The 14,856-nt window shown below is 42.1% G+C and overlaps 1 protein-coding gene across 2 annotated transcripts in view; it reads right to left on the bottom strand.

Moving 5' to 3' along the window:
- HOMER1 (homer scaffold protein 1) overlaps nucleotides 1-14,527 on the bottom strand; it is a 129,616-nt gene extending 115,089 nt beyond the window's left edge. For both annotated transcript variants that reach the window (XR_014015744.1, XM_081233034.1), the window contains exon 1: nucleotides 12,964-14,527. Coding sequence is in view for 1 of the 2 variants with exons in the window: in XM_081233034.1 (XP_081089160.1) it covers nucleotides 12,964-12,968 (5 nt within the window). In the remaining variant the exon portion in view is untranslated. The remainder of the gene's footprint in view (nucleotides 1-12,963) is intronic.
- Nucleotides 14,528-14,856: the final 329 nt, after the last annotated feature.

The raw sequence follows: 14,856 nt of genomic DNA on the forward strand, positions 1-14,856 counted from the left end.
ATTCCCAAAACTCTACCATCAGCCTAGTTCTCTTTTCCTGAATTCCAGACCTGGATACCCAACTATAAGACATTCCCACGTAGTTGGCCATAAATACATCAATTTTTACTCAGTTTGTCATCTCACCTCACTGCAAACTTGCTTTTCTCCTTGTTCCCTATCTCAACTAATGGCTGACCAAGCCAATCTCCTTACCCCTATATATCAACAGAGTTCATTGTCAATGCCTATAGATAGTACTACTTAAATCTCTTCTGACTTCAGCCCATGTTCTACTCTACCTTAATTCAAGCCATTATTCTTGATTAAGCTGCTGCCATTAACCTATTACACAATTAAATTTGAGGATCTCCAAGACCCCCACTCATTTCTCTCTCATATACACAAGTCTAAAACTTTGTCCCATATTGTAACCTGAGTAGTTAATCTAAAACACAAGCATGGTTAACTCTACCAGCTTAAAATTGTTCCTTTGCTCACCACTATGTAAAGCAATGGCCTCTAAAGCGGGGTACAGGAATAAGTTATTTTCTCCTCTTTCATTTCTATTTTTATGTTTTATAATATATATGTATGTGTGTTTACACACACAGTAGGACATGCAACTTATAAATATACACATATGAAGGAGTATGCTCAACATCTTTCATTGATATGGGTGCCACAAAAACATGTGGAGACCACTAATCTACAGAAAGTACAATCCTCTAACATGACACAGCCATCATCTAGCCCTGGACTAACTTTCTAGCCAAATCCACTTTTATATTATATCTGAGTTATGCCAAACTACCTTAAACTTTCTAACTAGCATATGCCACCTTTGAAGCTGTACCTTTGCCACTCCCCTGCCCAAAATACCCTAACAACCTCCTCACACATTTTCCCTCTCCTCACTGGCCCCCCCTGGCCCTCATCAACTCTTATTTGTTCTTTAATGCTCCAAACAAACATAACTGGCTATGTGAAGCTTTCTCTGACCTTCCCAGGTAGAGGAGGGCACTTCCTTCTCTGTGCTGGCAAATACAACATACATCTCTGTTACAGCACTTAAGTCACAGTAATGTAATTTCTTGTTTAAATGACTGTCTACTCATCTTTGTATTGCCAGCGCCTAGCGTGACTCATGACACAAATAAAGTGCTTAATGTTTGTTACAAGTGCTCAAGAGGCACAGTGCTAAGGAACAAACTGTAGCAACACCTTAGCTGCCTGACAGTTGAGAGAGTAAGTGCTCTGCTTTGCTGAGGTTTGGGCTGATGATCAACTTTAACTTTTAAATTTTAAGATGTGGTTACATCATGCACTGAGTTTTCCGGTCAAGTCAGAGGGATTTTTAGAAAGTCAACACTTCATCATCCACCAAATGCTAATCAATTAACCATCAACAGTGTCAACACATTCTGAAAGATGCCTTATATAAATTCAAAAGCTAAGGCTCAGTGATTCGGGTCAAACATGGCAAATTAATTGCACACATATATCTTCCGTTTCTGAAACTACACTAAAATGAAAGTGAAGGGAAAAAGAAGGTATAAACCCATAAACCCAAAGAACAGAAGTGACTCCACTGTGTAAATTTAATACAATTTTGAAAGAAGTATTTTGGAAGAAGGAATAGTACGTGACTTGGCAAAGCCAAGGAAACTGTATGGTGCCTGCAAAAAGGGAACTAAAGAGTGAACAACTTGCTGGCCAGAATTCAGAGGCAAAGGAACTGCAGGAGAGGGTGTGAGGTATGGGACTGTTGGGGAGTTGACCCAAAGTTTAAGTAACAGAACAATGAGAGCTCCCTTCCCACCTTCCCACCCTCCGTAGTCAAGCAACTACCTTTACCAATAGCAGAAAACAAGGATGAAGAATTAAGAGAAAGGCTGCAAACCCTCCCCTTCATGGTTTTCAGTTTACAGCAGGTAATATGTCTCCTGGGTATATAATGGTATATACTTTGCTCTCAGAATGCCAAGAGGTATATATACATTGGAAGATTGTTCTCTAGAGTGAACAGTCTCAAAGAAAAGACCTACAATCTCAGAGAACAGATCTCTACTTACTGACACCTGGAAATCACCCAAGAAAATGGCCTGTTCGCCACTTAAATGCCTAACACGAAGCCCACCAGTGACAGGACTCACTGGGTCACAGAGAGCTTCTAACCGGCTTTTTAGTATCTTACTCTTACACACAGCTCAGGATTACCAGATATTCCAGGAAAGTTTCCATCATGAAAGAAGAAACTAAACAAACAAAAAAGGAACACAAAAGAAAATTTAGGGAACAGAAAACAAAACTTCAAAACACTATAAGTGTCCTCAAATTGATGACATATTGAGAAAGACCTGGAAATTTAAAATTATGTGAAAATTAAAAATCCAATAAAAGTATTCGAAGATGAAGTCAAGGAAATTTCCTTAGAAGGCAGAATAAAAAGAAAAAAACTGGTAGATAAGACAAAAAGAAGGTTACCATAGGTCATAAAGAGAAAAAAATGTATGAAATGATATTTTTTAAAAATAGAAGAAAATCTCCCAAACTTAGGGAAGTTGACAGGCTGATATGGTCCAGCAGTGACCAAAAGAACTTAAAAAAAAAAACAACATACAAACAAAAAGCGCTACACCACATCATCATGAAATTTTTGAACAGCAGAGAAAAAAAATAAATCCTAAAACATTCCAAAGTGGGGTAAGAGTAACACATGAAGGAATAGGCATCAGAAACAAGCAGGCTTCAACAGGAACACTGGAAACTAGAAGACAATAGATCAGTGCCTTCACAGTAATGAGAGAAAATTACTTCCTGTCTAGAGATCTAGCCTCAATTGAGGGGGAGGGCACTTTCACATATGTCTCAAAAAAGTTATCTCCTACCTAGTCATTTTCAGGTAACTACAGGAAAAGGAGATTCAGTAAAACAAAAGGATAAATGAAGAAAACAAACAGTGTCCAGGAAATAGGAGATATGATGCCTCCCCACCTACCCCCCCCAAAATTAAGGGAAAGTCTAGTATGAGGACTACATAATACGACTAAAGAGTAACCAGTCCATAGTGGATCAGGAATGCAGAGGACTACAGATTTTTAAAAGTTAAAAAAAAAAAAAATGGAATGGACATACTGATACTTGAGCATGAGAAAATATCCATAGGTATTTGGTGTGGTGCAGCAGGCAGAATTCTAAGATGGCCCCTAGATTACTGCCCCCTGGTGGGCATTTTCTGCATAAAACTCTCACCTTCAGTATGGGTAGAAGGGTTGAATATGATGAGATGTCACACAGGTAATTAGGTCACTAATCAGTTGACTTTCAACTAATCAAAAGGGAGGGTACCCTGGGTGGCCCTGACTTATTCAGGCGAGTCCTTCAGAAGAAGATGAAGCACCAGAGAGGGGCTCCTCCTGTTGGCCTTGAAGTCACAGCCACTTTGAGTTCTACAGCTGCAAGGAAATGAATTCAGCCAACAACCACATGAGCTTTGAGGGAGATGGTGATCCACAGATAAGACTCTAGTCCCAGCTGCCACCTTGACTGCTGCTGCCTTGTGATACCCTGAGCAGAAGACCCCGTTAAGGTGCCTGGATTCCTGACTCACAGAAGCTGAGATAAATGGGTGTTGTTTTAAAGCCACTAAAATTACGGTGATTTGTCACACAGCAACAGAAAACTAATATGATAGCATGTGGACAAACTTAAGGATAGCTAAACAGGATAAACAACTTAGAAGGAAATCATACTTCCTCCAAAAGCATAAAAACTTCAGGAGTCAGACTTCCCTGATGGCACGGTGGTTAAGAATCCACCTGCCAGTGCAGGGGACATGGGTTCGAGCCCTGGTCCGGGAAGATCCCACATGCCGCAGAGCAACTAAGCCCGTGCGCCACAACTACTGAGCCTGCGCTCCAGAACCCGCGAGCCACAACTACTGAGCCCGTGCGCCTAGAGCCCGTGCTCTGCGACAAGAGAAGCCTGCGCACTGCAATGAAGAGTAGCCCCTGCTCACTGCAACTAGGGAAAGCCCGCACGCAGCAAGGAAGACCCAACGCCGCCAAAAATAAAAATAAATTTTAAAAAATCACAAAAAAAACTTCAGAAGTCAAAGCAGTGTCAGGTAGTTTAAAAATAATACATTCCGAAATGCTAGAAAGCAGAAGTCACTCTGAAGAAAGGGGCGTTAACTGGTAAGTACTGCTGGAGGTAATCAGGTTTAAAGAGATAGAGATCAGTTTCAAGTTGTCCTGGATCTTTTAGCTTATAAACAGTAGATAAAAGGTTCAATCAGGGTTTCCCCCTTTAGTTCAAATTTATAATGTTTTGCAATTTGCAAGCAGAGAAAAGAAAGCTTCAAGAATCATCGAGGCTTCTGAATGGACAGAAGTTTCTCATACGTAAGCTTCGTTTTTCAAACGCCATGACTCTCTAAGTAAGGTCCTTGGACCAACATCAACATCACCTGAGAAGTTATTGGAACAGCAAATTTGTGGGCCTCACTCCCAGACCTACTGAATCAAAAACGTGGGTTGAAGTCCAGCAATCTGTGTTTTTAACAAGCCCTCTAGGTGATTCTGATGCAAATTCAAATTTGAGAACCACTAATCTAGTGTGAATTTCTGCCGCTACCCGGCTATGCTCTGGTCTTCCTTCTTGAGACAAGAGTTAAAGCATTTCCAAACCTACTGTATCCAACCTAGATCAAAGTATCACAGTCACTAACACATGGTAGGAGCTCAAAAAGTGCCAAATAAATAAGAGACTGGGCTTCAGGTGTATTTCTTTCACCAGAGGGTTTTTAGAACCCTGGCTATGAATGCCTTCAGGCAGGACATGCTCTCTTCACTTTCCCACAGTCCCCACCAATCCTTACTGCCTTCTACCTTATATATTCACACATTTTTCTGCCCAGCCAATGATAGCATTAGAGTTTGGGACCTCTGGGGGAAAAGATTCAGAAAGAATAACAATTTTAAATCTGGATACAATAAGGCCCAGCTATCTCTTACGAATTCTAGGGAATCAAACAACTTACAGCTGTTGCATGATGATTCAGAAATTGTACTGTATGCCACAAGTGATCCTTCCACTTGTGGGTCTCATGGTCCAACATTAAGCTCTAGGAAAAGTGTTTCAAGATAACATCTTAAGCATTCTTTTTCTGGTCTGAAGTCTTCAGAGAAGTAGACCCTGCTTCCTCACATATTCTTGAGGCTCATGTGTCCAGTAACTACAAGAGCAGTTAACAGGGCTTTGACTGATGGAATCTATACTGTAGAATCAACTTTGGAAACTATACAAAACACATGTAATAACATTTCAATTCATTTATGAGAAAGACTTCAATGTATTTAAAATATAATGCACTGAGCAAACACTGATTACACTAAAATTAGAATGCACTTTCTTTCAGTACCATCGAAAAGGAAAACAACATCCATTTAGTTAAAACTCACTATCAAGACACTAAGCTTACATTAAATTAGATTTTTTTTTTAACTATGAGGGGTTAGAAACCCCCCTATAAATGAGTCTCTGTATATGTGAGCATCCATTTAGGATCCCCTGAGCTAATGGTAGGAACCCCAAGGAGCTGGAGATCTAGCACATGTTCTGCCCCTGCATGACCTCCCCTAGTCACATTTTCCTTTTGAGCTCTGGCTCCAAAAAAAGTGGGGAGGGGCTTCCCTGGTGGCGCAGTGGTTAAGAGTCCGCCTGCCGATGCAGGGGACACAGGTTCGTGCCCCGGTCCGGGAAGATCCCACATGCCGCGGAGTGGCTGGGCCCGTGAGCCATGGCCGCTGAGCCTGCATGTCCGGAGCCTGTGCTCCGCAACAGGAGAGGCCACAACAGTGAGAGGTCCACGTACCGTGGGGATTAGTACTAACATTCTGAACTACTCCTTACACTTAAACAAGAAACCATTTTTGCTATCATTGGTGTAATTACTTTAGCCAATTTTGAAAAGAAAAATAAAATTTGAGATAAACAAGCTAAAATTGATACAAACACACAAGTATCTATGTATATGTAGGAACAGTGACTGATCCTGATAACTCTGTACTGTAGATATTAGTATTTTTTAATACCTTCACTCTTTAAACCCAAGAGAAGTTCTAAAACTTAATATATTAATCACAGAGAAACTTAAAGATTCAGAAAGACTCAACAAAATTTCACAATCGTATGTCCCAGAAGGAAACATGGTAGCACTTTAATGAATTTCCTTCAAATCTTTTTATGCATGTACAGATGTATTTTATATAGTTGAGAATATACAGTTTTGCATCCTGGTTTCTAATCGACCACTGCACCATCTTTGAAAATATTTTTCAGGCTAGCTTTGTACCGTATGACTAGCCTACAGTTTACCCACAGATCATATACTAATTACTCCACATATACTAATATGCCACCAAGTAAAACTAAGTAGCAATATTGCCATTAATGTCATTACCCTCACATTAACAAAGGCGTAGCAATAAATATCAATTTAGCGTTAAAAAATAGTAAATGAAAGCAACAATAAAAATAGACAAAATCCTATACATTTTCAGTTGAGTAGGGAAAAAAGGCAGCCTGCAAGATCCAGAACTTTTTTTTTTAATCAACAGAACCTCAAGGAAGATGAGTTGAAGGGTGATTTGTGAGTCTTCCCATTCAGCTGAATATATACAGATCCCTGGCAAAACAGAGTACACAAGAGTAGGTGGAATCCTCATTCTGTAAACATCTTGGGAGCTGGCAGGGAGATTAAGCAAAGCACATGAATTTTAATGTTAAAAGTCATATGACAGAGATTCATAACTACAGAGGACAGAAAACAGCAGTTTTACAAGATAAGCAAAAAGAAAGCACAGAAACGTAAAAGGATAAGCTAAGCACACTCAAATATTGCAGTTGGTTCAAAATAATTGTCCTACCTAAGTTTAGTCACGTACAGACTTACCTTCCACAAAGGAACACGGACAGAAATTTTCTAATATGAGTACTTTGAGCTCTTTGATAGTCAAATCCACTTAAGATAATTTCGTAGTGACCATTACTAAGAGCCTAATGGGGGAAACTGAAAGTAACTAGGGCAGAAAATTCCAACTCACAGAAAAGCCTTATTGAAAATAACCGTCTTAAACTTCTTAAATGAAACAGAAGGAAGGCAACACTACTTAAGATTGAGGCATGCTTAAATGTAAAAGTTAAAGGATCCAACAATTTACCAAGAAAATTTATCAGAAAAATAATTGGTACATCCAACTTATACCCAACTGCTAGGAATCAGCATTTTCTGTACACTAAGAATGGGGTCTAATTCCCCAGATCCTTTCAACTTACACTGCACGTGTGTGCTCTGCTACGACCTAGGTGGTTAGGAAACTCACTGTATGGTACTCAGAGAGATACGTACCAGAGCTGTGGCTCTCTATCTCCGTCCTCCTACTAAAGACAGGGACAAATGAGGAGCAAGCCCTTCTATGGGTGGGGCGGGGGTCAAGAACACTCTCCTCCACAGCCCTCTGGACTCTGAGGCATGTGGACACATGGATCCAGATGTGCCCATAGACATGACATCATAAACATGACTTAAAACAACCTAATAAAGGAATAAAAGCTGTTTGGTATCTGTGATCCCTCAGCACACTTTTTTGTTTGTGTTTAATTTCTGTCTAACTCTTGTTTGGTCATTTCACAAAAAGTCCTCAATTCTTAAAACTGCTCTGCCTTGAGGAACTGGTGCCAACTCTTTTCAAAGATAACACGGAAATGCTTCATGTTTTATGGAAGAACATCAAAAGAAAATGTCCATAAAGCAAAGCAATTTTTTAAAAAGCTAATATTAGGTGTTAAAAGATTAAAGTGACTTTTCAAAAGCTAGAGAAAGTGCAAAGGTAAACTGTACTATGAAGAGAAAGTATTGGCTAGACTGCTAATTTTTCGGATTTTATAATTTTATTTTCTGATACAAAAAAGAAAACAATGACGCTTTGCCTTCTTCCAGTAGCCTATCTTAAAAAAGATAATTATGTGTAAATGAAATTCAGATCTTAACTAAGTCAAATGTTTGTTTTACATATCTAAAATTCTTTTAGCTACACAAGAGCCATACTGGGTTCACAATTAATCATGGTGGGGGGGAAACCTCATGAGAAAGAATAGTTTGTTTCTTTTCTTTTGCAAGGTCACTAAAAAGTAATTTAGGGACTTCCCTGGTGGCTCAGTGGTTGGGAATCTGCCTGCCAGGACACGGGTTCGATCCCTGGTCCAGGAAGATCACACGTGCCACGGAGCAACTAAGCCCGTGAGCCACAACTACTGAGCCCATGAGACGCAACTGCTGAGGCTCGCACGCCTGGAGCCCGTGCTCTGTGACAAGAGAAGCCACCGCGATGAGAAGCCCACACACTGCAGTGAAGAGTAGCCCCTGCTCGCCGAGAAAGCTGGCAAGCAGCAACAAAGACCGAACGCAGCCAAAAAAAACAAGTAATTTAGTTTTGAACCTGTAAAAGTAATTCTAAATTGTACCTACCAGAGAAGTGAGATTTTTAAAAACTTTTAAAAACAAGATGAGAAATAAATAAAATACAAGTGGAGGGTAATGACAAAGCACACAAAAAGGTAACATATACATGTGATTAATTTCAACTGCTTCCCTAAAAAATGTTGCTTAAAACAAGCAGCACTGATTCTCATCAATTTCATCTTTTTTTTAAAATCAGATATTTTATTAGGGAGCACAGAAATAACCAATGTGTTAGACTTATGATGGATGAAGAAAGGAAAATCAAACTGCAATTAAGAGCACAAGTTCACTGATAAATCTCTTTTAACAGTGTGATAATGGATGTCCTAATTTTATAGTATACAGAGATATGTTGTGAAAATTAAGACTTTTTAACCTAAAAGTAAGATTCAGTTCTATATGATTACACATGTTAAAGACCACTGAATGATTAGCCTTTAAAAAGTTTTACTTACTCTTGCAATGCCCATTCAATAAGATTGGAAAATTTTATCTCAATTTCTGTAATGTATATAAATGCTGCTTATCACATGGAGATTCTTTCGAAATGAAGATACTTAATGAGCATGAAACATTATGTTGCTCAAAAAGCACTCAGCTTTTCAAACCTTAACAGAGAAGTCTTTATTTCTAGGAAGATCTCAATCATTCCACAAACCTAATGAATCTCGTAAACTATAGGGTCACTTTACTGTATAAGCCATGGGTTATTACAAATATGCAACACAAACAAGAAACTGCACATTTCACTCAACTAAACAGATCCTAACTGAGAAATAAAGCTACTTAAAATGCCTTATACTCAGTCATTTAAAAATTATATCAGGAAACACCTAAGTATTTGGAACTCATTTTCCCTACTCTTCTATCCAGTGAGTTGGATTAATCTTAAATAACAAAACAAAGCAATGGAGTAACTAAAAATAAATATTTCAACTAAACACCATAGGTCTGGAAAAACAAACAATCACACTGCAGAAGGGATGTTGGACCTTCTGAGATTTTAACCACCTTTTCATCTGAGACATTTAATCACTTAAAACTAAACTGAGTTTACAACTAAGTACAAACACACTTTTGTCAGTCCCTTAACTGCCATGAATTCCATTTCGGGTAATTATCCTAGATCAACTTCTAAGCTATAAACTCCCTAAGGGAAGAAGCACATGTTACTGGTCTCTGTTATCAGCAGTACTGAGCTGCTGTACATGCCACATGATAGGGGTTCAAACCTGGTAAAAGGAACAAATAATTAAGACTTCCATCTAACTTTCCTGATGTTAGAAATGATTGAGTGGTTGCCTTTGCAACCAAGCCCATTCAGATTGCAGTGCATGCTGGATCAAGATTTCTGCATTTTAGCTAAAGTCCCCGGAGAGCAGCACCCAGTAGCATGGGGCAGAAAGAGGTGTCAGCTTCCTCTCCCAGCAAAGAAGCGACTTGGTTCAGGTTGCAATGAGGCAGCACCCACTTCCATGCTTCAGGAAGTTATCTGAGGAAAGGCGGAGAAGAGGGTTTCCAGAGGCGCCCACAGGCAGGTGCGATAAATCACAAACAGCGTTATCAACCTCATTTGCAGGGAAAGTCACGTTTTAAAAACTACTCTTAATGAGAGGGGGGAGGGAATAGTCCCTTGTTGAGATCACTAAGTTGCCAATATGAGCTAAGTAAAACAAAAGGTAGCATGGAAAAAAGGAAAAAGGTAGCATGAAATACCTCACTGAAGTTATGGGATTTCTATTGCCTACTCTAATCATTCCAGAATAGCTCCTGACTCACCGCTCTCCTTAGGAGATACTACTTGGAGGACTGGGGGGTCATACCTAACAAGGGCTCCTCGCTGGGGCCCGGAAGTTTTCCTAGACTTTACCTTACATACCTGCTCTCATTTTTAGGGGTTCTGATACACCTATTTCACAAACCAATACTTCAACCACCTTCACTGTAATTAAAAACAGCTCAGGCAGCATCCAAGATACTTTGACAGATCCTGCCAACTGTCAGTTTCAGCTGTTCTTTTTCACTTCCACCATAGTTCATAAACTACTATCACAGGAGCCTTAGATTTGTTTTTTGCCTGAACGAATCACTCATTTTCTTTCAAAATCATTCCTTTTGTTTTGATTTTGCCCCTAGACTTGCAATTATATCCAAAACTAAGGCAGAGATAAATTTTTATTATAACCTAACATTAGTCAAAAATATATTCATCAAACGTGAAACTCTTCACCCACAATATTAAATTTTAGATACAGATGCCTGTCAGAGTAAGGTAATTGAGGATTGCCTAGGTAAAACTTTAAAGGCCATTTAAACCTCTGCTCCCTTTTCTTTTAAGCAGGTGCAGGAGGCTGTGCTTATTCCACAAACACTTATTAGGTACAAACACCTACTAAGTGTGGAAACTTCCACAAATGCCTTCTCTTGACAACTTAGATGAAACAAGTCACTATTACTGAGAGTCGCAGCCCCAAATGCAGACTTGCAGAAAAATTATTCCATAAACATCCACTCCTTTGCCTCTCCAGTCCACCTTTAAGACTTTATTAAGGACTAATAAATTAGTTTATAAATACATTTAATTACACTGAAGTATCTAAAATCTGGGCTATGTGCAGGAGCTTATTTTCATGTTTTAAAGACCAATCCCCTTCGTATTAAGTTAATCTCAAGCTTCCCTTGGTAAAACCATGGACATTCATGCAGCTTAAAGGCTGTGGAAAACCATGAATTTTCTTTCATGATGCTACCGCTCCACAGCTTAGAGAGATTGCAGCCTTCAACACGAAAAACTGCCACTTGATTTTTCTTCTCTGACACGTTTTAAACAGAAGAGCTGCGGACTCTCAAGGGAAGCCATATTTCAAAGGTTTTGCATAGTAGTATTTTTCAGTATTTTCTCTCATTAAAATTGGTACAATTCATCCAAAACATTTTTCAAATGCCATTATTTTCCAGCTTACATGCTTAAAAACTGCTTAGAGAAAATCTCTCCATCTGAGAGATTTACTTCAAGAAACCAACAGCAATTATGAAAACTGGAGGAGGAGAAAAAGAAATAATTCACTTTTACAGGCTGGAAAAAAATTTTAAACTCACCTAAGACCTTCATCTTACAGATTAAAAAAACAAGAGTCCACAAAGGTCAAGCAATTTGCCTCAGATCACCAAGCTACTAATAGCAGCACTAGAAATAGAATGAGGTATTTTAATTGCTGTTAGCAGTATCCCAAATCATGCAAGTTATATATATTCTCATCACTTTGTCATTTAAGTTTTAAAAACAAGTATCGCTCTTTCTCCTCAGTTCCTGATGGACTCCTACAACGTACGTTCTACATCTTCAAACTTAAGTTAATGAACTTCAAGTTCTAATTCCAACAAAAAAGGGTAGTACCAGTAAGGGCTTTCCTCTGAACGTTTTAAGAATGAAAGTTTAGGTGTGCACACCCCTAAACTGTCACAACGAATTCCAGTGTCTGTCCTTTCAATCTCTGTCCCTTAACTATACTTTAGATGTGTTTATTCAACTACGAAAAAGAGATAGAGAGAAAATTCTAGAAGTTCCTCTTTGACAAAAAATCATTGAAAATCTGTCAATGAAACTAGATCATTACTCCATTAATATATTATGGAAGTCTGGCTTAAATTAGGAAGAGTCACTAGCATTTTATCGAGTTACTGTGTGAAAAGTTAATAAAAGGTTGGAAAATGGCACTCTTGGTTGACTTTGGATCTGAAAGAAGGTATACATCTGACATTGTTAACACAAACTGAAGACTTGATCATAAAAGCAAAAAAAAAAAAAAAAACAGAGAAAGTGAAGAAGTTCCTTCAACAAAAAGCTGTTTCCTATTCAGGCTCTGATCTTCAACTAAATGCAGGGCACTGTGGACTCCTCCTAAGACTTTCAGATTTTCGTTTTAAATGCCCCAATAGAGCAATTCTATAGATTTTAGCTTCGGCTATTCAAGGGCAAAAAGGAGGGCACAGTGAGGACAACAATTTACACTGGATCATTTTCAAGGACAGTAGTCTAACCACTCATTACTTTACAACTGTCCTTTGTGCACCTGATTATTCTCAAAGTACTGAGAGAACGCAGGACTTCTTTTTGGAAGATACCGGCAACAAAACCTAAGACAACACGACTTTGATTATAAACTGCTGCGGCACTTCGACCAGGAAAGGGCAGTACGTGTGGTCTTCTTAAATACCACTAATAAAGCTACATTCTGGTTACAAAAATAGACGTATGTTCCTTAATTACGGCCTCCGGTGTTACTCCACAAAAATAACTTCTTAAAAGGTTAATACACCTATATTTTTAAAGTACGACCAGCTTAGCAAGGTGGCAAATTTGTTTGAAAACATAAAACACAGACAATTCACCACCACCGCTCAGTAACACACATACATAAACAGACTCGAAGCGGGGTTAAGCACAAAATCCTTACCCCATTTTGCCCAGTGAAAACTTGTTCGAAGTTTCTGCTCTTATGCTACGGAATAACTCCAAAGGAATTTCTCCGTCCGTTATTTCGCAGTTGCTTTTCCACCCTCCGAGATCCTTTTGTGGAGGTATTTCAGTGATGCTGAAAATTCAGTTAGTTCCCTTAGGTAAAATGATTTCTCTCTGGGAAATACCAAAATGTTCAAACAGAGGTGGCATTTGCTTATTAGAGTTAAAATGCTGCGCGGAGGAGACGGCGGTCAACGCTATTCCACAAAATGAGTCTATGAATCGGAAAATGCAGAATCCAGCTTCACGGAGTCCTATAAAAAATGAGTTCAGTGGTCATTTCTCTCCTGTCCTCCTCCACACTCAGGGAGAGCCCAGGTAACTCGGCCTTTTCGGTGCTACTAAGGCTGCGGGTTCAAATTTCTCCACCACACCAGGTCCCTGGGGGTGGAGCGTGCAACCCAATGCGACGTGCACTTGAGAGATCCCTACGAGAAAATAAAAATCCTAAACGCAGTAATGCCACTGCTTCCCTGCGCTCACATTAGAAAAAGCTATGTAGAAAAATCTCTTCGAAGTGCAAACCCAGCGGCTCGCGACGTGCACGGCACTCCACATTGGAATCTGTCTTTTAATTTTTTTCCCCCCTCCTAAGACTGGGAGCAGAGAGGAGGCGGGGAGGAGGAAGAGAAGGCTGGGCAGGATCGATTCATTCTCCCGAGGAGAACACACAGAGCCATTTCCAGGCTGGCAGCAGGCTGGGGGCGCAGCGCACGCCGGGGAGCAGGGGGAGAGGGCCGGATCCCACCTCCCTCAGCCCCTGCCCGCCCCCCGCCGCCGAGCACAATGGAGCCCGGCTCGCGCCCGGCCCTTCATTCGCTGCTGCCGCTCTTCCCTCCGCTCTTCGGAGCACCGCAAGTTCGAGGCTCCGGCGGCGGAGAATGAATGAATCAGAGAGCCAAGCCCCACGCTGCCCCCCGGCACCCTGCCCCCAGCTCCGGGGCGGGCCGAGCAGCGGCGAAGGACGGGGCTGAAGGGTCGACGGGAGGCCGCCCGAGCCGAGGCGGGCGGCTAATCCCGCGTCGGGACCAGGGGAAAGGGGCTCGAAGCCGCAGAACAGCCGCTGCTCCAGCGCCCCCACCCCTGCTCCTCGCCTCTCCCGCTCCGCGCCGCCGCCACACGCCGCCTCACAGTCCCCGGGCCCCGCCGCCGCCTTCTCACACTTCCATCACCGCCCGCCTTCGCCGGCCTCCAGCTCCTGCTCGGCAGAGCAGCGCTGGCCGGGCGGCCCAAAGCCCGCCGCTGCCTCCGCCTCCACCGGCCGCTCACAGAGCGGAGGGCGCCGCTTCCCAGGTCAGCGCCGCCCGCAAGAGGCGAGCGCGGCAGCGGAGCTGGCTGCGAGGGGCGGGGGAGGGGGCGGGGAGAATCGGGAGCAGTGCGGTCCCTCCCCCTACTCGCGGGAGGGGGCGGCCGCGGAGACGCGGCCGGGCACCAGGAACTGGGGCGCTGACCCGTCCCGAGGGCCCGACGGGGCCCTGAGGGTAGCGGGAGGAGGCGGCAGCTGCGAGGGCGGCGGGGACGCTGGTGGTCACGGGCCGAGCCGGCCCTCGTGGGGAGCTAGGCCGGGCGGCAGGTCCGGCGGTCCGTCCTTCCTTTCCCCCCTCCCCTAGTGGTCGGCGGCGCGCGGGCCGTGCGCTCTGCTCCTCTGCTGGCTCCTGGCCCCGCTCCCTGCCGCCACAGCCTCCTCCGCGCCCCACACCGGGTGCTCTCGCTGAGTCTCCATCCTCCCCGCAGGAGGACCTTTAAATAGCAACGTCAGCGCGCTCCTCTCCGCACACACGTCACCCGCCGTTCACGTCACCGGGGTGCGGGGGATGATGTCACGCGG

Source organism: Mesoplodon bidens, assembly GCF_964165515.1.
Source record: "Mesoplodon bidens genome assembly, chromosome: 4".
Taxonomy (NCBI): Eukaryota; Metazoa; Chordata; class Mammalia; order Artiodactyla; family Ziphiidae; genus Mesoplodon; species Mesoplodon bidens.